This window comes from Amblyomma mixtum, chromosome 3 (genome assembly GCF_055824585.1).
Source record: "Amblyomma mixtum isolate Tamu chromosome 3, ASM5582458v1, whole genome shotgun sequence".
Lineage (NCBI taxonomy): Eukaryota > Metazoa > Arthropoda > Arachnida > Ixodida > Ixodidae > Amblyomma > Amblyomma mixtum.
The window spans coordinates 279,511,968-279,535,597 of record NC_143014.1 but is presented as its reverse complement, the minus strand read 5'-3'; the positions used below and the strand labels follow the sequence as shown (position 1 = coordinate 279,535,597).

General features: G+C 45.7%; 1 protein-coding gene across 3 annotated transcripts in view; it reads right to left on the bottom strand.

Moving 5' to 3' along the window:
* Positions 1–182: 182 nt before the first annotated feature.
* LOC149355000 (MIF4G domain-containing protein-like) overlaps positions 183–23,630 on the bottom strand; it is a 35,513-nt gene continuing 12,065 nt past the window's right edge. Inside the window, exons 3-15 of one of the 3 annotated variants that reach the window (XM_089583590.1) lie at positions 23,098–23,229; positions 22,700–22,814; positions 21,247–21,389; positions 18,521–18,751; positions 16,133–16,197; positions 13,806–13,876; positions 12,958–13,029; positions 10,987–11,218; positions 9,662–9,756; positions 7,534–7,696; positions 6,892–7,010; positions 3,243–3,506; positions 183–611 (exon numbers count right to left, since the gene is read on the bottom strand). In XM_089583590.1, coding sequence (XP_089439716.1) covers positions 393–611; positions 3,243–3,506; positions 6,892–7,010; positions 7,534–7,696; positions 9,662–9,756; positions 10,987–11,218; positions 12,958–13,029; positions 13,806–13,876; positions 16,133–16,154 — 1,257 coding nt within the window. In that variant the 5' untranslated portion in view covers positions 16,155–16,197; positions 18,521–18,751; positions 21,247–21,389; positions 22,700–22,814; positions 23,098–23,229 and the 3' untranslated portion in view covers positions 183–392. Of the gene's footprint in view, positions 612–3,242; positions 3,507–6,891; positions 7,011–7,533; positions 7,697–9,661; positions 9,757–10,986; positions 11,219–12,957; positions 13,291–13,805; positions 13,877–15,824; positions 15,861–16,132; positions 16,198–18,520; positions 18,752–21,246; positions 21,390–22,699; positions 22,815–23,097; positions 23,230–23,630 lie in introns of those variants that run through there. The other 2 variants (XM_089583591.1, XM_089583592.1) reach the window with 2 other exon arrangements.

Genomic DNA, 23,630 nt, shown 5'->3' with positions numbered 1-23,630 from the left:
GGGTGCGTTTTACTGAACATATGAGGCATCGGTACGTTGCTGTTGGTGGCTGCCGCGAAATAGCAGCCATTTCACTTTTCACGGCTGAAAACACTTTCACTGAAAAGACTAGTGCAAATACGTACTAAGGCTTCCGACAGCATAAGCTTGCACAAAAAGGAGTGAACACAGCATTGAAAAGTTCCAAAATATAAGCTCTTTTAATGACTAAAAGTTACAAATGGCTGCAGACACTGCTAAGCGAACAAAAAACATTCCCAGTACTGTCAAAGGATTTTCACTCCGAAAGAAAAGAAAAGCTAAAAGCAGCACATATTGCTTAATATCTGAAGGCTGCCAAATTACAGCTGCCTGCCAGGAAAGCAATCATTCCTGACACATCACACTTCACATCAGATGGTGTGTTCTTGTAGTACCAGCTGGCTGGGGTTGAACTCCCATCCAGAGGCGCGCAGCTCGATCAGTTCGAGCAAAGTCTTTCGCGCCTCGCCTGACAGGCCGGGTTGAACGAATGCCTCCCGCAGCCGCCCCACCAAGGTCCGCATGAGCTGGGGGGCGTCACGCTCGACGGCCTTCCCGGTGCTCGTCAGTACTGACCGCAAGCACCCCATCTGCGAGAACGATGAGTTCAGTTGTTAGTGGTCAGCCCACGAAGGCAACGCTGAGAACATTACGTCACTGCAAAGACCAGCTTTATTACCAGAGTGGAATGATATAGGACAACAACAAAAAGCGGCAAACATAGCGCAGTGACTCCGCTGGACTTATGGTATAATGCAGGAAATGGCCAGTAATCCTATTAATAACTCCAGTATAGCCTAGTGTGATGTGTTTACCACTGTTGAGCAATAAAATTACCCATAAAGTTAATTTTTTTCCGCTCGCTATTACGTTTTTGGATTATACGATTTGCCCAAAACGCGGATAAGTGTTCTCGACTACGAATTTTTGACCAAGCAGCTTTGCCCCGACCAACGCACTCTTGAGGACGCCATGGAGGGCACCAAATTGAATTCAGGCGTTTTCTATCGGCTCTATTTGTTTTCACAACATTTATTCCTAATTTTTGCCATCAGAGTTCGCTTGTCTTGAAGAAATACTCTGACCACTGAATGAGCGGGAAAACGTAGTAGCTGTTGGCAATGGACAGCATACAAAATCGCTGACAGTGAGAAAAATTAGGCAATGGCTTAGCTCTGGTTAATCCTGGATATATGAGCGAAAAGCTTTAGTTATCCTTGGTTTGACGTCATCGCTGTCGCAGTTCGCGCACAATGCACTGGGAGCACCACGATAACGGTGGAGGCGTTCGGCTGTCCACACACTGACTATACGGAGGCGGAAATCGGCGCGGTTAAAACTGCCCGCAGGAATGCGGAGAGGAGGGTTGCCGGCTGCGATGCGGGCAACACGCAGCTGCAACGAAAGGTAAAACGGTAGGCGAGGGGGCGAAACGCGCAGTTGTAGCGACTGTGACGAGGCGACGCACACGCGCAGTAGCGCGCGGCTGCGTCGCCACCTGCGCTGCGCGTGACGTTACTCTGTCGCGGCATACGGCATAGGCGAAGCTCGGCTCCAACCCTCGTAGTGAAGCTTTTCGCTTCAAAACTATTTACTAAAACAGTAACGGCCGAAAAAAAAACCGCTCTGCTAAACGTGTTTTTAGAGAGATTATTTTTTTCCTGAAAACCGACCGGCTTAAGCTGACTTATGAAGCAACTGCTACTCCTCTTCCACCTCTTTAAATTCACACCGCGGAGAAATGGGAGCTGGCCTGTATTGACACACAACTGTTTAGAAATTAACAAGGGTCTTGTAAGCTAAAAAAAAATGTCAAAAAATGGCTGAGGCTCAGCTAAGGTTAAGCCTAGTCAGATGCGAAGCATATTGATGGCTAGGCTTGGTAAAGTTCCTCGCTTTGTTCTTCAGTTGTTGTAGAACGTTGTCGCTGAGCCGCATATTGAGCACGCCGCTTAGCCAGACGTTCATCCCGCTCTTCATCGGTCTCTGTGGCACGCTGAAGCTTTCGCTTCTCGTTCAAATCAGCCCTGCTTCTAGGCGGCATCCCAACACCTGGCCGCCTCGTAAGTGCCCGGAGAGCAAGGCAAGCTCAGCATTATACCGCTGCTGTAGCGTCACGTGGTCAGCCGCCGCGCCTCTGATGTGGAGCCTCCACCGCCGCGGCCGACCGCGCGAGCCGGCAGCCCATCTCTCCTCTGCTGTGACGTCATGTTGTCACGTGGTGTCACGTGGTCACGCTAAAGGTCAATGGTAGCTCCACCGCCGCGCTCGACGGGCTGTAGTGTAGCTCTAGTAATATGCTTCGCATAAAAATGCAACACAATTATCAACAACCACTGCCCGCTTCCGCTTGCAACCAGCGATGTGTCAAGGCAGGTTTCGCCGAACCTAGCCCCGAGGCTATAGGCTAAGGCAGCTTTCACTTCCGAATGGTTATCACGGAGTATTTTTTAGATCGCGATGCCACAAGTTTTATTATAAAGAGAAATTTTCTTCATTTTTAAATCCATTTTTTTCAGCAGTATCTGAATCTCTTGATGGCAGAAAAATCCTTCAACATGGCCGGAAAGAGACATCTAATCTATTTTTACTAGAAAAAATAACTGGATGGAGTTCTGCTCTGTGTCTCTTTAATAAGGGTGCTAACCCTATTTTTCTCCAGCGCACCCGATATTTGCAGCACGGATGTAAAAGTTAATTCCTTTAACTACTGCTTCGGGCTTCAAGAGAAGGCACTTTTGTGTGTAGCACCAGCCAAAGCTTATTAACATATTGACTGGTGGGCAAGTTAGAGCTTATCTTTCGTAAACAAACCACACGAGCAGCACACAGGAGGGAGGTACGTGCCATGCTCTTTGTAGCTACTTGCGTCCTGAATGGTATTCGTTACCTTTGCTTCAAGAACTTAGGAATGCATCGCTGACCGTGTGCTGGGCACACGTTGTATCGTCACAAATCACTGCAACCACCATGTTAATTGGAGACGGCCCTTTTATATGACTAGGCCAACTTTTTGATCCAACTCTTGACAATTCCTTGCTATCGCTAGTTGTCTGACATTTCGTGCTTTTCAGGTGTCTAGACGCACTGATGACTCTCTCAGAACCTACGTAGGGCAGTGATAGCTTCGAACTGGGTGCTTTTCATGGATGCTTTTTCAGAGCACAGCGGTGTTATTAATGGCTCCAATAAGCCGGCCAAATATACTTATAGTGCCTTGCCTCGGCTGCGTTGCCCAGCGATGGGGACTGCAGGATGGCGTGGCAGCAGTCGCAGAGCAGCTTGGCCAGGAACAGCCTGCGGCCTCCTGCTTTGCTGTCACTCCGCAGTCCCAGGAGGAGCCCGGCCACAAAGGGCACATAGCCCGTCCACCGATGCGGCACCGGCTCGGACGCGTTCAGTGGCATAAGGAGCTCATCCCGCTTCTCGAACCATTCGTGGCAGGCGCCCAGAAGTAGGTCTAGAAACATCTCGCCACTGTCTTTCTGCGAGGTGACAGGATGATACAGGAGGAGAAAGCCAGCTTTACCAGCACTGTTAATCATCGTTTGAGCATGATGTGAAGACATCTACGCTGACAACAATGCTCCATATCATTGCCATTTATGAATTCATTACTTCATGATATGGCATGCTATGCGGAGCTTAAAGGCCGACCGCAACCAAATTTTAGTTTGGATATAATACTTCCAGCGTTCTTGCTATGCCATGAAAATAACCGAGGCAAAGTCCCGCGATTTTTTGAAAACTGGTGCTCTTGTTACAAGGACTTAAAAAAAATAGCTGCTGTTTAACTACTGCTGAACCTGGTAGAGAGCGAAAGCTATGGCGTATCAGGCAACTGCACGCGGCTTGGCGTCTGTAACGTTTAGTGCGTTCCGGACAATGGATAGGCAACGCGGCTACCCTGCCACAATGGCAGGTGGCAGTTAATGGTTCATCGCGAGAGTTTGCTCACCCAGTGAACGCTGCGGCCTATTGCAGCAGTGCGGCGTGTCTGCCACAACGTTGTCAGCGCTAACGTAAGCAGGCAACATCTATCTCTCACGAGCCCCCGTACTTCAAAGCGCGATTCAGGCGTCCACTGACCCAGGGAGCCAGTTATGCGCAGTTTCTTTTCTTAAAATCATCGCAGTCTAAAACTGTCAACGCCAAAGCCAATGAACACACTGAACGCCGACAGCCTATGGCTCTCGTCACCTCTCCAATAAGTAAGGAACGCATGACGCGCGTCTGGGTTCGAGGGTTCCTTCGAAAGCTTCATGCGAGCGCCCTTATTCAATAAACAAAATAGTTAGTCGCAGAAATCTTTAATTGGTCACTAAAATACTGGAGTGCCGATTGGTACTGGACCAATTTCTGTCGCCGGAAAAATTCCGCCGATTCACATCGGCCAATAGGACGCCGAGTAGGAAGTTGCATTCACGCGGCGGCAAACACGGCGGTTCCCCTTCGAAGCTGGACCCTTCGATTCGGTCTGAATTCATCATTGTAACTCCGTTTTTTAGTGCGTTCTCTGGCCATAAATAGGGCACCTTTTGTTTCGTCTCATCTTGCTCTAAGGAAGGTATGAGTGATAAATTTCCCTAACGTTTTTTATTTAGATTGACGATTCTGCCGCTTTTAAGCTTTAGAGGAACATCGGTTTGTTGACAGAAATGGTTTCCGTCCTAACAACCAGATGGCGCCACTAGGCTCAGCTTGGCGGAAAACCCGCACATTGCGTCGCTGTTTGCATACGCTGCACTAAAGCCGGGAATTTGAGATTTGTAACGTCCCACAAAATACATGCGTTTAGCGTTCGTAAGCTACGTAAATACACACGCTTATGCATACATTCACAGCGTCGATTTATGCCCTTTTCTACGCATATCTCTGTATGCCACGGCAGGCAGGTGGTTGCCAGGAGGTATGAACGATGCAATATTTCGGCGGCGGCAGATTTCGTGCCGCTGAATGCTGAAGTGTGACCGAGCCGCACCGGTGCGGAATCTGAACGCAAATTTTTCTAATGAGTGGACTTCCACTGGATTCACCGTGTCGCGAAGCGATCTATTGGTCAGAGGATACAGTGACACTTCACTAAATGGATATTCAGAAGCACGGTTAAGAAATAGCGTGCAGTCACCCTCGTAGCGGTCAGTCCACGCTGCCATTTTTTCCCGCCAGCTCCACTACGCTTATGCCGGGCTCGCGTCTAAGCGCCGCGTCGCGCTTGTGACAGTAGTGAGGTGAAACGCCCCTCTAGGGCCAGGAGCGAGGAAAGGACGCATGAAGGCAGCTGCTGGCTGCCTTGCTGAGAGGATGCACCAGGACGACCTCACTTAGGGCTCCTCAGTAAGAAAGCTTTCAGATTGAACTGAGGGGGCCCTCACTGCAGTGAAGGCTCCCTAACTGAGGTAAGGAAGCTTTCAGAGTTTGAGCGTAAAGTGTCCACCGCCCCACAGGGCCAGTTATACACTTTCCTTTCCTTTGCTTCTTCTTAAGGTCAAATGAAGGTGAAAACCGCAAGCGCCGTGAAGAAAGCCCAAACTCCTGTAGTGAAACTTTCGCTTCAAAAGCGCTGTAGCAGGCGACGTGTCCGCCTGGCGGTCTGTCGCATAGTAAGGCCACCTACCAGACACGGTATCTGTGCTGACAACCGAGTGCCCTTTTCAAGCCAGGCCCATTGTAGTGAAATGATTACAGAAGGCATGAATAGTTTGAAGCTAAAATGTAGCCTGGCAATCCCAGGTTTCGTACGACCAACAGAGAGCCGTGGAAACGCTGCAACTACGGCTCCCGGGTAGTCCTGAGTGGTCCATTTAAACGTCATGCATCTTCCGCGCTTTGTAATGCCTGCCCTTTTTCCAATTTCGGTTTGAAAAGCAGAGTTTTTTCCCGGCGATTCCTAAAGTACTGAGTTCAATTTCGAATGCCATTTTCGTTTTAATTACCTTTACATTGTACCACAAAAATTGTATTGTGAGCAAAAACTTTCGCTGCGTTTGGCTTTTACATTCCGAAGCGACACACAGGCTACGAGGGACGCTATAGTGGAGATCTTCAGTTTAATTTCCAGCACTTCGGATTACTTAAAGTAAATATTCAAGGTGTAGGTGCGTGAACTGAAAAGGCGGGTATGGCTGTTACCCGTGCCCCTTCTCACAGTACAGAGGGCAAAACGCTTGCCTAGAACACGTTCTGGGCGTGTTTCTGGCTGAATGCGCGATATCTAGCGACAGCATTTGGTTTAAAATGGTATGGATGTAAGCATATGCAGTTGAACTCATAGTATTTCATCGTCATTATTTACCTTCCTGGTCGCAGCGGTTTTGGGAGCTGCGGAACACAGTTCGGTCGTTCTAGATATGCGTTTTGCCCTCTGTACAAGTGATTTGCAATTTCACTATTGCTAACACTTGACACGCGCGCTCGAGTGTTTCATATCACTTATTACATGGGCAGGCGCGTCATGAAGAGCGAGTGGCCCATGCACCTTATCATTACATGCACTTCTGCTGAGGTGAATACTGTGGATGTATATTTTGCATTTTTTCTGCTCGAGTTGCTTCCAGATTTAAAACATTGAAATTAGGCGAACTTAGAAACAAATAAGGATAAAAAAGCGCTCAGAAGAATATTTATTTCGAAAGTAAAGAACAGGCTTCGCCAGGTTTGCTTTGCTTTTTGGGGCACATGTGTAGAAACGGAGGCATGGACTCCGGCTGCAAAAGCCACGGTTGGGACACCGGGGATTGAAACGTACTCCCACGTGCATTGTACCTTGCTATGTGCTGCTATAGGCAAAGAGCAGCAAACTCTACTAGATTGCGACCTGCATTGACTAAAATACAGACGCAAGAGAAGAGGGTAGAAATGCCGTCTTACCTCAATAAAGAAGCGGCTGACCTGGACAGCTATATCGGCTTCCTGGGGGCCCTGTATGGCTTTCTGGCAGATAGCCAGCACCAGCTCCCTCATCTGCTCGGTGCTGAGGGCGTTCGGACCTGCAGGAAAAAGATGCGTGTCAGGAACCACGAGCAGCAAAAGCGTCACCCTCGCTTGTCCGCTCTTCGTCACGGACTTAAAGTGCACTCACGACAAAATCGCAAGAGCCGTGGCAGCCACGCTTTAGGCATGCTTGCTAAGACGTGACATGCAAGGAGCCCGGCTGACAAGCTCCACAGCACACCAAAAGCACCTCCCGCTCTTTTTTTTCATGTCGCAGCCGCAGCCGTCTATCAAAGTGAATTGCTTGATCTCCCCTTCCCACCTCACTCTGCCACCCGCCAGCGTTTCCACCCTCCATTGGAAACCGGCCTACGACTACCGATAACTTGCTTTCCGCCTGGATTACATGTTCTGCCTACTCTAATTTTACAGCAACGCTGCCAGTCGCTGCAGTCTCCTAAACCCGACCTTATAAGGCTATGCGAAAGGCTTAAATATTCTAAACGTCGCCATTGACGTGCGCTCATGGACGGTAAATTCCGCTCTGCGCTAACAGAGCCCGTTGGTCCGCTTCCTCACTTTGCAACACCTCCATGACAATGTCCTCGTGCTCGGCGTGCAAGAAGGCAGAGGGTTCAGGCTCGTCACGCGGGGCATTCTTGGGGTGTCGAAGAGGGCTCTTCTCCGCCGACTGCGGGTCGTTCACTGATGGCGGCTTCGAAGATTGCATCGCGGGTGGAACCTGAAAGAAGACAGCAGAGCACGACCGTGAGAAACGACGATGAGAGCCAGTATGTCCCGGCGTTTCCGTAACTGCAGCCGTACTCGAACGTGACAGTCTCACGCTCTTCGACCGCTGGCGCCAGCACACCACACCGTGTCCTTTGATGTTGTGAGAAGCAGCACGCTAGGCCCTTTGCGGGATGTGCCGTTGGAGCTATCTACGAAATACCACTGACTTGTGGGAAAACGTGCGTAGCCCAGTCTGGACGCTGCTTGAATAATCGTGCTAGAGAACACGGTTTATCGCTAACAACGGGGAAGGAATCTAATTTGGCTAAGCTTTCCCTGTCCTGCAGAGACAGAATGCGGTCATGACAGAATGAGATTAGAATTCTGGGCAATAGTCGCGATTCAATCGCACGTGAAGTTATCGAAGCCTCTTTCATAAAGAAAAGAGGAGATGCATGTATCAGTGATTCTTCGGCTGTACCGTTCAATCGTGAGGTAGCCTTCATCGATAAGACGAAGTAAGTTCTGGCCTTGGTGGGCTTCTGATTGTCATGTGCTTTACCTTTTCGCTGCGCATGCTCGAAGTGGATTCTTTTTCCTTCTAATATGTGCTGTGTCCGTTGAATAAAATCAGTTGTAAGTTTGCGCTCGTCCCGTACCCTCTATTGTGTGTGTGTTTCGCGTAACTACCATGGCATCCAGCTGAGAGTAGGCACCGTGCGCATCTAATTCCGGAGCGATGCGTGCGCCTCTAGCGAGTTAGGGGGGGGGGGGGGCTCGAGCATCCCGAGTGGGATGGAGAAGGCAACTTGGTGTCGGTAGCGCTTAGTTAAGCAGCATCTTGCGGTTCGAGGTACTTCTTTCAGGCACATGTGCAGTCCAAAGATAGCAATGCTAACTGCTGTGTTGACAGCAATAGCAATTAACGAAATTCTCCGACGACCAAGTTTTACCGCTTCCTGACCTGAAATTGGGAGAACTGCAGGAACAGCAAAAGCATCGTTGAATTAGGCTCGTTCGATCACCTGAACTTTCTGCGTATTTATTTACATCTTTCTTGCAGCCAATCAGCAGAGACAGTCCTGGACACGTCACGCCTATGGAAAAGTTATAAGCAGTGACGAGGCAGGCAAGCAGTGTAGTCCGCTGATGCACGGCGTATGTGTAAAACGCATCCGGTTCTTTCCCACTAGGTAGCAACCTGGACAATTGCAAATTTGGCATATTTCCCCATTTTTATTTTGCATCCCTACTGGAAAAAACCGCATATATGGTCTCCGTACAATACGGATTTCCATATATACGCACTTATTGGAATACGGAATTCCACATCATACGGAAATAATATGGACTTCCGCATTATATGGAGAGCCTTATATGATACAGAATCCTTACGACTTCGTATTATACGGACTGTATGGAATTCTCTGCTGAACCGTATGATGCAGAAATGATACGGAATAAGCCGCCATGGTGCCGCAGTGGTTATGGCACTCACCAGCTTACTTGAAGGGCGCAGGTTCAATCCCAGCTGCAGTGGTCGCGTTTTGATGAAGGCAAAGTTATGGAGACCCATCATGCAATATATCAAAATGTTACAGAACCCCAGGTGGCCGAAATTTCTGGAGCCCTTCACTATATGGCATCCCTCATAGCAAGAGTCACTTCTCTGTCCTTTCCATGCAAAAATAATACAGAAATGCATTTAATCAAGAAAAGCAACTGGTGCACAATTAATAAAACATATTGCATAATTACAATGTTGATATAAGTACACATTGTGACCTTTACTATGAACAAGACATGCACGTGGCAATGCCATTTGCTTATGAAATGCTTGTTTTTTAAATGTGTTGCATTTTCAAAACCATAATCTCGCACTTTTGGTTTTGAAAACGAATGTGCAGGAAACACAGGAGCCAATATGAAGTGAAGATGAGAAAAAAAAAGCTTTACTTTTTCAGCGCTTCAATACCTTTAGCATATCAGCCAGGTGCCTATTAACACTGGCACGTCTCTTCGTGCTAGGGATGTCACTTGGGTAATTCCCAAGGTGTTGTTCGAAAGGACCTGAAAAAAATAAAATAAAAGGAGAGACAAAAAGTAGTTTTGGGGCAATATCTCCAACTCTAAAAGAACGTTCAATGCTTGGAAAGAACAACTTACGCCTGAAATGCTTTCAGGATAATTTAATTGCGCACCTCTGTCAGCCAACCATCAACCTCCTTAGTGTCAACTAATGAGGCAAGCCAGGCAGTTGAACTACTCCAGCAGTACTTCCAGCAAGAGGGTTGCTCAGAGCACATGTGCAGCCTAACCAGGATGAATGACTACTTGGTGAAGCGGTGGCATACCAATCTAAAGCAAACTACCTTTCACAGCTTTTTGGGGGGTCAAAACCCTTAAATGAAGCTGCCAATAAATGAAACAGTTTTCCTTGTCCTCATCGAGTTTTGTTTAAAGGGAGTCCACTGTAGTGCCCACTGGGGAGCATGTGAAAACTAATCTGCTATACAGACCTGGAGGCACATTTTCAAGTGGTTGACTTGGTGAAACAGCTATCACTGGCACACACCGCTACAAGGTAGCCACTCCTAGTCAGTGAACCTGAGAGCCAACCACTCTAGCACATGACCCCTGGTTGAAAACATATGAGTGGTGTCGTGCACACCACAGGTGCTGTGCCTTCTGACACCATGTTGCCGTATCACTGGAGCATACTCCAAACGAGCTACATGCAGTTCAGTTGAGCAATTTGAACATGCGGCCGATACTTTGCACTAACACAAAACCACATTATGATTCATGTTTGCCACGTCAGCAATAAAGCTTATCCACCAACCAGGTTTGCCTTACATGCCAAGCTACTGTGCTTGCAACTCACAAACCACAGCAGCACATATATGCTACAATGTTACAGAAAATAGCCTCATATACTGGGAACTTCCAGTGAAAGTGTACCTACCCAAACCTTAGCCCAAAGTCCAGCTGGCACCAAGCATGCTAGAGTAATGAGTACCGATTAGCTCAGGATGATAGAAAGACAGCTATTAAGTACAAAGTGCACCAGCCAGCAAGTCACAACTGCAGCACCACCCAAAAAACATCCTTTTCCTTGCTGCCTAGGCATACGAAGCAGCCTGAACAGTGCGCACAAACATCACAGTGCACTAATCAATTTCAGGTCATGCAATATGGGCACAATACCATTCAGCCCTTTTGCCATACCCACAGTTTGCACATCCACCTGCAAGTCTAATTAAAGAAAACTAAGCTTAATTATGACAGAAAAGCACGCACTTTTCAGAGAATCAAGCTTCATTGGTGTCAGTGCCTTCTTTTCGGTGGTCTCAGGGCCGCCCTCTTTATGCAGGTAGCGGCGGCAAGGGGCTCCAGCGACGCTCCTGTTGTACAGGTTCTGGATGCCCCAAATTGCCTTCGCTGCTTCCCGCACAAAGAGGCTATCCTTCGGTTGGTCCATGAGGTGCTGCCACTTGTCAGACGGGATCTGGACACTAGGCCCAATAAGTACCTGCATGGCCAAAGAAAAGAGTGCTATGTGCAGTAACTCCCGAATACAGACATGTTTCACCTAAATCAAGAGATTAGACGACAAAAATGATACTTCCAAATCAGACATTTTGCATCTGCATGATGAAGCTGCAGTTTGAAACTTTATGAAAGCACCCCTGTAGTACACCGTGTACACCGTGTGGGTGTTCCCATGTCATCTAGACATTAGAACACAAATAGCAGAAGCAGGCATAAAAGCAAATGCTGTTTGTACCCCTAGCAGTGTTCTTCCTTAGCAACTTCAAGTTCCCAAATATCATTTACACTTTAAGACACCAAGACCTCAGACACATGAGGGATAATTATAGCATATAGGCTCACGAAATAATACTTGAAGTTTTAGCAATTCGGTACCACTCAAGTTGCTATACATTTGCAAAAAGCTGCAAAAAGAATGCAGCATAAAACACAAGGCTACCATTAAGGACGCAATTCAAAACATGGAAAATATGCAAGGCCTAAGTAATTATGTACCATGCAATGCCAGAAACTGACAAAAAGATGTGATAGCCAGGTATACCGTCAATGCCTAAAACAGGCATAAAAAATACCAATTTTTCATTCCCTACAGGATATTAAAGGAATGAAACATCGGTACATTTCACCATGTGTCACTATTACCAACCTAAGAAATATTCAATGGCCATTACGCTCATTCCGGGAGAATTCTGGAAGGACAAACATTTTTTTTCCAAGTGCACTGTAAAATCTTTGTGAAGAGAATACTTTACCAGGATTCGCTTTTTTTGAATTGAGATACTAATTGCAGACTGGTGCGGCCTTTGACCTAGGCATGATTATCCAACTACTATCAATAGACTCTTGGCTTAAAACAGAAAACATTGTCTTGTGTACATCAATACTCCATAAGCACCTTGAGTGTGATGTTACTGAGCAAGAGCTTCTTTGTTTGCGAAGCTAAAAAATGTATCTAGACTGCATTCTTCAATGTACAAGTCGACCCCCGGTATATCGATCCTGCGTCTTTCGAGTCAGCAGCTGAGCAGCATAACTATTGAGCCAGCACGGCGGCTGTTTTAAAATAAACTAAAAGCTTAATACATTGTTGTACACTAAACCACAACGCGCTTCGGTTAATGGCCATTTCAGCCCACAGTGTTAGACACTCCTCACTTGAAATGCACAAAACCGCAGCGCATTTTTCATCCGATATACTTATTACAATGCAAACTGTTTATGGAATTTTTTGGCGGGGACTTCATAAGTCAACATTTGAATTTAATTGGAGATTTTTCTATTTTGCATCTCCATTAACGAGGTTTTACTGTACACAATGGTGCATGGCATAGAGAACGCACTTTGTACAGCACTAACCATCACTGAACTTTCAGTACAGATATGCATGACCCGAATGAAGAGAGGTGCTCAGATATTGCAAGCGGCTTTGCCAACTCTAGTGTTCTTCCTTTTGTTCCCCATTAACTCTGTTCGCAAACAACACATAACACGCATAACTCAGAAAATGTGTCAAGTGAGAGTTTTGCAACGTTAAAAAACATGAAAATACAACACTACCCTAATAGCTTTTTAAACACCATAATATCCCTATGTAAACTGAAAAAGCAACACCGTCTATATGTAATGGTAATCACATGTACGTGGAGCTTAGTTGAAGAATGAGGTAAAAATCTTGAAATTTTACGAAATATAGTGGCGAACTGCAATCTCAATTCGTACCTGAATGACGCACACATTGGATGCCTGGTTGGTAGTGGCACTACAGGATGCCATTTCTGCAGGTTGCGGTGCCTTCAGCAAGAAAAATAGTATAACATGGATTAAATGTCACTGAGTCATACAGATGTACTATCAGGAGCATAAGTGGTGCGCTTCACACAGAAAGCAGCGGAGCAAGGCAAACCTGCATTGCAGTGCCATCTACGGAGAGCATCTTGGATCGAGGCAGCCAATGGGATGTCCTTTTTCATCTGCAGGCATGTCGCTCGGCTAATTTCAACGTGTCATGCTAAGGGTAGCCAGGATCGGTGCTATATTAATCAAGTGAGAAAGCTAAAACAAAAAAGAAAGTCACGTGCGGTTCCTATTCATCTAGCCGGAAGGCTGCGCCGAGATAGTAATGGTACCACTGATTGTCATCCGTTGTGAATTAAGTTCTAAATATGAACTGTTTCTCCAACAAGTCAGCCACGCACACAAAAACCATTTTATTGTATTGTGCCATGGTGCACAATGGCTCACATATCATTCCTCAAGTGTGCAACACAAAATGAAGAGGGCCACAGGATTGCTACTGCTGCGGCACCGCTAGGCATTTTGACGAGCTGGAGCAAGCTGACTGATTATGTGAAGGGCATTTATGGACTCTTTGTAGCTGAATTAAAATATATTTTGAGCACTGCTCACATCCAAACTTGGCCACAGGTGATCTTACATACGAGGGAGCCCATAACAAGCTTTGTATAGCCTCAAAAGTTGGTGTCTCAATCCCTCCAAGCTGGGAAATAGCTGTTAACAGTAAAATCATAAACGCAATGAGAAATTCTCTAAACAAATTCAGTTCACACCTGAACGGTATGCCGAAGGCAGGGTCCGCATCCAGGCGGCTGTGAGGCTTGTATGCTGACAGTGTCCCATTCTGGAATGGAATGAAAATAATAATCATCACCAGCAGCAGCCAACTAAACCCACTGCAAGGCAAAGGCCTCTCCTATATCTCTCGAATTAATCTACTCCTGTGCTGGCTATGGCGATTTTGTCCAAGCAACTTCATTTTATCTACGCACCTAACGTTCTGCTGCCCCCCCCCCCTCTCGAAATGCTTCCCTTCTCTCGGAATCCAGTCAGTTACCTTAGTAGCTATCGGTTACGTATCTTTCCTTTGCATTTACATGCCCTGTGCATGCACATCTCCCGATTTCGACTTGGATGCCTTTAACTTCATTTGTTCTCTGACCAACTCTGCTTTTCTTGTCTCTTACCGTTACAACTATCTTTTTTCTTTCCATAGCTCTCTGATCCAGATCATAAAAAAGAAATGGTTTTGGTTTGGGTTTGGGAAATGGTAAGGGTTTGATGTCCCAAAGCAACTCAGGTTATAAGAGACGCCGTCGTGAAGGGCTCCGGAAATTTCGACCACCTGAGCTTCATTAAGGTACACTGACATCGCATAGCACCCGGGGCTCTAGCATTGCGCCTCCATAGAAATGCGATCGCCACGGTCGGATTCGAACCTGTGTTTTTCAGGTCAGCAGCCGAACGCCACAACCACTGAGCCACCGCAGCGGCTTACGAGAGGGAAATAACTCTAAGGTTAAGAATGGTGTGAAGTGCATATGGCAGGTTCTCTCGGATCATGAATGGCAGTTCACCAATATCCCTCAACAGAAAAATATACAACACCTGTATCTTAACAGTAATCACCTATGGGGCAGAAACGTGGAGGCTAACGAAAAGGGTTCAGCTTAGGTTAAGGGCAACACAGAAAGTTATGGAAAAAAAATTTCTAGGTGTAACGTTAAGAGACCGGAAGAGGGCAGGGTAGGTGAGGGAATGACGGGTTAATGACATCCTAGTCAAAATTAAGAAATGGGATTCCGCAGTGTATGTTATGGGAGGGCAAGATAACCGCTGGCCCTTAAGGATAATGAAAAATTCCAGGAGAAGGCAATACTAGCACAGGGCAGCAGAAAGTTAGGTGGGCGAATGAGATTAAGAAGTTTGCGGGGATACAGTGGCGGCAACCGACAAAGGACAGGGTTAATTGGAGAGACATGGGAGAGGCCTTTGCCCTGCAGTGGGCGTAGTCAGGCCGATGACGAGCTCACTGCGTTGTGCTGAATTCAAGCTGAATCCTTTTCGTTAGCTCCACGTTTCTGCCCCATAGGTGAGTACTGGCAAGATACAACTGTTATATACTTTTCTCTTGAGGGATACATGAAAACTGCAATTCATATTCTAAAAGTACCTGCCTAGTGCATTCCACCCTAGTCTTAATTCTAGTTATTTTACTTTTGTGGTTCATGTATGAGATAACTATCTCCCCTAAGTAAACAGTACGAACAATATGAGCAAACAATACAAAAGCTTGAGAAAATGCTTCATCAGTTAGCACCAACAAAAACCTTTTTACGGGAACACAAGCCCGGCAAATCCAAGACATGCCTGCTTCAGCATGCTCCAACCGTGTTTATAGGCCATTACCGCAGTTAATCAGTGCTAGCCCATTGTTTTAACTCCAAAAAAATTGCTAGCTGCTGTAGTGTGTTCAGTCACTTTGCTCCTGCTTGTACTGGGCAAACTAGCGACTAGAATTGTGAACAAAACTTATTTCTCTGTAAAACTATGGTCCAACCAACAGAGGTACGGTGACGTCTGTAAATTGGAAAGTTGGTTCGAAAATCTGAGGCCTTCTGGACATTCGGAGAGAGTTAGCATTAATCGAATTGCGACGTCTGCTAAAGAAACAGCTTGACATTTTGGTAAGTGGCTGCCAAACAAAAACAATATAATACTTTCTTCTACCTCAGAAACATATTCTCATACAAAAGGTGGCTATATAGCTTAAATAACTATGTAAGACCTACCTCATCTGCCTGTAACTGTGGTGGCTCAGCCACGGCTGTTTGCAGGCACTGCCCGTCTGTTAAACCAGCCTCGGTTGGGCCAGACCAATTCTCAGACACATCCATCTCAGTAGTTTCAGTGATTATTTCAACATCTGAGATAGGTTGATTTGGCTCAACAACTCTAAGCACCAACGTGCCACTTGTGGCTGGGTCTTTTCCAAAGAGCCTGCGGTTGACAGAATCTTCTGGCGCTGCTCCGTACAAAAATAGTGTAGCAGGAGGTAATTAGACATATGCATCTGGCCCCTGTTCTGGAATGCACATACCTCTAGCTGTTCTTGAGAGCATCTCCACATCCTACGGAATGTGTTCATATCCTGCCGGATGCTTTCTGCACAGCAAAGACAAAAGGAAGTCAAATGATTACTTGGTCACAGCTTGATAGCATCCCAAAACAGCATATGGGCTATGAGAGACACTGCTGTGTAGGGTTCCAAATTAATTAAGCCATGAAGGGTTCTTTAAAGCATATCTATCGAAACACAGCCGCTGTGGATGTGATGCCAATAAGCAACTGACACTTGCAAGAAAGTTTTATGCACTGCATAGGACTCAAGTTAGACCTGTACGCATCATCTATATTTCGTGGCGCAAGTCGCTCACAGCGGAGAGGAAGCTATGCGCGCTAGGCAACAGCTTCCAGACTTGTCCGGCTGGCTAGTGAGTGCAAGAGCAGCGTACTTGTGGAAGACGCTGCCTTGTGCCGGTAGCTTATACTTCGTGGTGCATGATTTGGGAAGACAGATGGCAGCACATTCTTTTTTTCACTGAACAGTAGCCTACTTTACTTTATATAGGTTACCTACAATAAAAAAGACGTTTGGAGCTAGAGAGCAATCAAGCAATTTTTAAATTCAGATCTCTCCACAAAACTCTGAAAACATGAAAAAAAATTGATATAAGCTTGAACACCTAAAGGGGCATGGTACTGCAACTTTTGTAATTCAATTCCCAAAGATCTACAAGAGGATGGGTAGTGCAGCAAACAATAAAGAGCACATGTTCTTATGACCTCATATTAATCTCAATTTACTCTCTTCTAACGACCTACAATACTGCTCTCGCCTTCCCTAGTGTTAACGTGTATAAGCATGCATTTGGCTTTATTTATTTTCTCAAGAGGTCACTGCAAACACAACTCTACACACTGTTTACTACATATAATCAAGTTCTCAACACAGCTACATATGCACTTGACAAATAGTCTTATAACTAGATAGAGGTTGGACTTTCTATTTATTTTTTTTTAATTGACCAGACTTTTGCGATGCTTACTTCAGAGCGCAATTTTCATTTTTTTTCAGCACATATTGTTTTATTTCCATGAACTTTTTTTCCCCAGAGATAAAGTCACAGTATATTTTAACCATTTTGTCAGCACTGGCATAAATTTACCTGCAATTAACGCACATATCGTCGTACATACAACTGTGCTTGTCACAGAGATCTCCATTTAAAAACCAGCGAAAGTCAAATGATAGAACCATCAGAGAGAAACACAAACTGGGCTGTCACTGGCAAAGTGGCAAACTGGGCTATCATGTTATCCTTAGGCCACTGCTCTCAGTTGACAAAGAGGGTGATAAATCACGTGGTCCAAGTGTTGACTGCAGCGAAGAAAGTGCTGTTGAACCATTGAGGTAGACAGAAAATGGTACTTTTTCATGAAGCTTGCTCAAGACCCTCAAACATGCCGTGGACAAGCCCACTTAACCAAGCAACAGCCTTTACTTGTTATGGCACTGAACAGCACTAGCCTAGACGTTTGGCGAAGAGAGGAGCCTCCTGATTTGTAGAGGCATGTATGGCAGCGAAGCGATGCCCGAAAATGCACAACTGCACCCAATAGCAACACCCTCCCACCATGCCCTTGGTTTCAATACCTTCTTTTCTCCATTAATTGAGTGTAACTTCTACTCAATGGCCAGCAAGCTGCAGCATACATGTCAAGAATACTAACGTTTTTTGCTTAAAGGTGAATTGCAAAAAATCATTTTGATATAAGTCCACCTCTACCCACAACCAAAAACACGAAATGCAGCAGCGCTGCTCTTGTTTTTAATACCTGTACACTTTACTGAGTTATGGATGCAACTGATTTAGATTAACTAAATTAGCAAAAAACAGTAATGCACCACACTGCGTTACCATTACAGCTTACAGTTCCTCTCCCAGAAAGTACTGATGATGAGTTTTTGTACTGCAAGGGCATCTGTGGCCAAAGAGTGCCAAGACATATGGTGTTTTCAGCTACCAAATGCAGGGTCAAAGAATTATTTCCCCAGCACATCACCCAAAACACATCGAATACCAGGCCAGGGAAAGCTTGCACTGAATGTATCACAGGTAGATACCTGGCGGCACTGTTGATCGAATCCAAGATTTCCTACACGTCCCCTCCTAGAAAGTAACATTACAGACAATAGGCACGCACACATAGATGAGGAGACATCAGCGTCCCCTTATAGGCATGTGGAGGGGGTAGGAGCAAATATTGTTGCATTTTCTTCTGTTTCTCCCACAAGGCAGGCACTGAAATGTGCTGTTGGTGCCGCCCCCTTCCCTTTTGGAAACACTTGTGTACATATTTTACCATTAAGGATGCAAAACAATGACACATGCAGGTGGTGCAACACCATGTGTTAATGTCTTACCCATTCCTTTAATGACTTCCTGTTGAAGGTTGTCATTTCTTTGGCCCTCCTGTGCAAGCTTTTTTTTTACACAAAAACTTCATTCTGAAGTTTCTTTATGATTTTTTCTTTTGGAGAAAGGCTTTCTCCGCATTCCTCTTCAGATGAATTGCTGTTGATAGCAATTTCCATCAGCCTTTTTCTTTTTGCCATCTTCTTCCGGCTATTCTTTTCTTTTTGGCTCAGCTCCCGCTGAAATTCATGACAAGTGAAGACAAAAATGCCACATTAAAGTTAACACCTATAAAACTCAAGAACGAAGCGGCTTTTCCGTGCCAAAGGACTTCCTTCCAGCCAATGGAGTCTGTCGATTCTCATGAATCTGCTAGTGACAGTGCAGGGAGCAGCAGATTGCCACTTCGTGCACTGCTCTCTGCACTGTCACATTAGCAAGTTCATGAGGATCAGCCAGCACCACTGGCTGAAAGGGGGCCCTTCGCACGGAAAAGCCGCTTCATTCTTGAGTTATACCCGACTACAGTTGTTTAAGATTGCAGATCAGGTTGAACAATTTCGTTAACTGACGAAATTGTTATTAAAAACTGCGCCAACTGTATTAACTAAAATTTGTCTTCAGATCTAGGTAAAAAATTGGTTTTTGAAGAAAGCAAATGATGCAGTAATATCACTTATCTCGGTGGACACCCAAACTGCAGCCTAAGGGAAGGCATAAAGTAAATGAAGAAAGGAAGAAAGAGGTGCTGCAGTGTAAGCCTTGGGAATAACTTCGACCACCTTGGGAATTTTAACTGGCCGAACTTATTCCCAAGATAAATTTTTTGGCAATGCACTGTTATTAGGTTCCGGCAGTGACCACAGCAGGCAGACATATGTGGGTCTCTGGGCTGGGTTATTGGAAGAAGACAAGAGGTGCTGTCTCCCCTGTTACATGACAAACTTCACATAATTTTCACCAAACAGCACTTCCCAAACTTTATACCATGCTTCTAATGCATGCACACCAATAAATGCTTCAATGAAAACATCAAACCTTTCCAAAATACACCTTAAAAATCATGCTATAGTGATTCTGAAGGAAATTATACGAAAACGCTATCAAGGTATTAAACATGCAGAAGCATATGCAAATCTGAGACACAATCCCGGCGATTGTCAAATTATAAAAAGGTAAGAGGCCAGCAACGCCAGAAAGTAAAGTACTGCGTTAACACAGCTCTTTCTGCCAATGAAAACATGAATTTGCTTACAAACCAACCAAATTCTTCATGCTAAGAGAAAGCAAACACCCCAACTGTATGGCGTTGACGACAAGCATTGAAATGAAATGCAGGCAATTGCGCAGAGTAGTTACTTTTTAAATAAGATCAGCCGCCGCGGCGGCTGAATTTCTTTGGAGGAGAAATTCGAGGCCCGTGTACTGTGCGATGTCAGTGCACGTTAAAGAACCCCAGGTGGTCGAAATTTCCGGAGCCCTCCACTACGGCGTCTCTCATAGCCTTAGTCGCTTTGGGACGTTAAACCCCATAAACCAACCAACCAACCAGATCTGAGCAGACATCATCTGTGGAAGTGAATGCGTGAACTAGTTATGATTGGTGTCCACCAAAGAAAAGAAATAGCAGCACAAGACACAAGCACAAACCAAAAACGGCACACATCACAGTGTGCCTGTCTCACACAATATGGTAGTGTGCACCCTTGTTTTGTCACCCCTGTTAACTGATTGATGGGGTTTAACATCCCAAAGCTTTGTTTGTTTGTTTGTTTGTTTATTGGGGTTTAACGTCCCAAAGCGACTGAGGCTATGAGAGACGCCGTAGTGGAGGGCTCCGGAAATTTCGACCACCTGGGGTTCTTTAACGTGCACTGACATCGCACAGCACACGGGCCTCTAGAATTTCGCCTTCAGGAAATTCAGCCGCCGCGGCCGGGATCGAACCCGCGTCTTTCGGGTCAGCAGCCGAGCACCATAGCCACTAAGCCACCGCGGCGGGGTAACATCCCAAAGCGACTCAGTCTATGAGAGACGCCGTAGTGAAGGGCTCCGGAAATTTCGACTGCCTAGGGTTCTTTAACGTGCACTGACATCGCACAGTCCACGGGCCTCTAATTTCTCCTCCATCGAAATTCAACCGCCTCGGCCGGGATCGAACCCGCGTCCTTCGGGTCAGTAGCCGAGCACCATAACCACTGAGCCACCGTGACGGACTATCCTTCTCTGGTTGGTTGGTTTATGGGGTTTAACGTCCCAAAGCGACTAAGGCTATGAGAGACGCCGTAGTGGAGGGCTCCGGAAATTTCGACCACCTGGGGTTCTTTAACGTGCACTGACATCGCACAGTACACGGGCCTCTAGAATTTCTCCCCCAAAGAAATTCTAGCCGCCGCGGCCGGGATCGAACCCACGTCTTTTGGGTCAGCAGCCGAGCACCGTAACCGCTGAGCCACAGCGGCGGCGGACTATCCTTCTCTGTTCTTGGGCTGTGCTAGATGTGATTAGGTAGATATCGCATTAAATTTGATGAATGACAGGGGTACATGCCGTGAGGTCCTTGCTTAACTTGTTTGCAGAATGCTGACTATCCCACATTTGTGACAATAGCTTTGTCAGGTATGCCCGCTTACATAATTGGACCACAAGCCAAACACTGTCATTTATACATTTGCTTATAACCACTAAGCGATTTCACTATTTAAATTTCAAACTAGCCTCACCACAAACTTACCTTTTCAGACGTTCTGCACACTGGTCCATCAGACATTTTCAGGCCACCGAATGCGTCTCTTTTGCAGCCTTCGGGCCAGTTCCTGTTTTGTCACTGAAACCATGGTGATGTATTTCGCATAGGGATTTTCCCAACGTTGCACACTGCAGTAAAATCAGTTCATGCAAGCAGTGAGCTGCTATAAGGAATGTTCATAGAGCACCAAGGGCATAAAGGCTGGTGAATACACACACCAAGCACAAACACAAGCGCACTACTGCATTCAAAACTGTTTATGAAAAAATGCATATGTAATACTGATGTCAAAAGTCTCTAGGATGCCTAAAAAGCATGCATAAGTGGTATGTCTAAAAACAATCATGACTGCCAGACTTTAGAGTACGTGAGTCCAACTTCCACCATCACAGTGGCTAACATAGGTATCAACTGCTCACACAAGTCCTGGAGACTTCTGTCCCGGATAGTACACAAGCAATGTTTCACATAACTTGAGCCAAACTTTAAAAGAAGTGCAACACCATAAATGGGTCAAACAAAGGACTTATTGTTTGTAACTATGTTGCACAACTTTGAGTACTTGTAATTCACCTAATTAAGATGAATTGTGCAAAACATCAATATTCAGTTTGAGACCAAGCAGAAAACAAAAATGCGAATGGAGGCCACAAACAGCCTATTCAGTTTGTTGTAGCAACATACTTCCTGCACCACTTTTTTTTTCCAACATCAAAAGGATACGCCCTAAAATTAAAATACCCCGCCACTGCACTCTCGCATTACTGTAGCACTCTACCTACTGACCAGCGCACTAGGTAACAAATAAATAGAAGGAACAACCAACGCTCATTTCAATGAGCTCCCAATGATAAACAAAAAATATACAGAGGCTGCATTGAACAATAACAATGTCACTTCACCGCTTTCCCTTTCTTGACTTTCAAGTGACGACTGAAGAAACGCTTAAACTCACTCGGCTTACAATGGGCTATCTATCAGATGGAGGTGCACCCTCTTACAGACAGAGGTGCTGATGCACTTCTAGGGCGACGCTGACAGTGCTCCAACATGATGCCAAAGAATATCTTTTTCGCATATCTACGTTACGTGCAACGCCCTGTATAGGAGCACTACAAGATATGCATGCATGCAACATCACAAAGAAAAAACAAAAAGAAAGGAAAACTAAGAAGGGCGGTGGGCCCTCGAGGTGCTGGGATTTCGGCATGTAGTCAATCGCAACATGGGCAACTTGAATACTGGGCAAGCACGACGGGGCTTTTCTGACAGGAACTTTTAAAGCGGGGTGATCGCACATGCTCAACAACGCAGCCCACTTGGAGCACATGCAGCGGCCTGTTGTAAATAGCTCTTCATCGCCATGGGTTAACAAAAAAAAAGCACTGCGCATTAAAATTATGCGCCAAACGCATACAACTACAGACATAAAACTTACCGGCCAGTTCTTCGATGTGCCCAACGTAGTAGCCCTCGTCGTCTTTGGTTGTTTTATTGGCGCACCAATAAACCTGCTTATTTTTCGACAATTCCTTGACGGACTGTGGGCTGCCCTATTGGAAAAAAAGGCAATGATGTATATATTCGAAACCAACACTGGAAACCTTGGTGGATTATGGTAATGGAAAATATGTTGGAATGACTGGGCATGTTGGAATGACTGGGCAGGTTGGAATGACTGGGCAGGTTGGAATGACTGGGCAGGTTGGAATGACTGGGCACGTTGGAATGACTGGGCATGTTGGAATGACTGGGAGATGTTGGGGCAGGGGCCATGCAGCAATGTTATGTCTGTCGCAATGAGACAGCAAATTTCAAAATAGATGAAGCTCCTACAGCCAGTTTTATTTTGTGTTCATGCTCCTCTTGCTCTTCTTTAGCCACTGGTCAATGCAGCTGGGCCCCATGAAACAGCCTTGTTGATGTACCACCGGTGCATGAGGGCTTGGGAAAACTGGGCGATGCACTCTGCAGAAAAGATTGAAATGAAAGAATTAGGATCCACAAGTTTTTATTCTTGCCAGTATTAGAGTGCTAAAAAAGTAAACTCCGTATTGTGGCCACAGGAATAAAGTGAGCCTAAATCAAGAACCACTGAAGCTATTCGCACTCAAAAAGAAAAATAATTTGAGGTTCTTATTCAATATATCATATGCTCGTCATTAAGTACCATCATCAGCAGCATAACTAGCACCACTGCAAGACACTGCAAGACAAAGGCCTCTCCTATATCCCTAAACATAAGCCTGACGTGTGCCATAATGAGCAAAATAAAAAAGCCATCGTTTTTTGTCCTCTGAAGGCTTTTAGTGGGGTATTAATAAGAGGGACAATATAAAGGTAACATCAGAAGGGTGACTGCAGTAGCA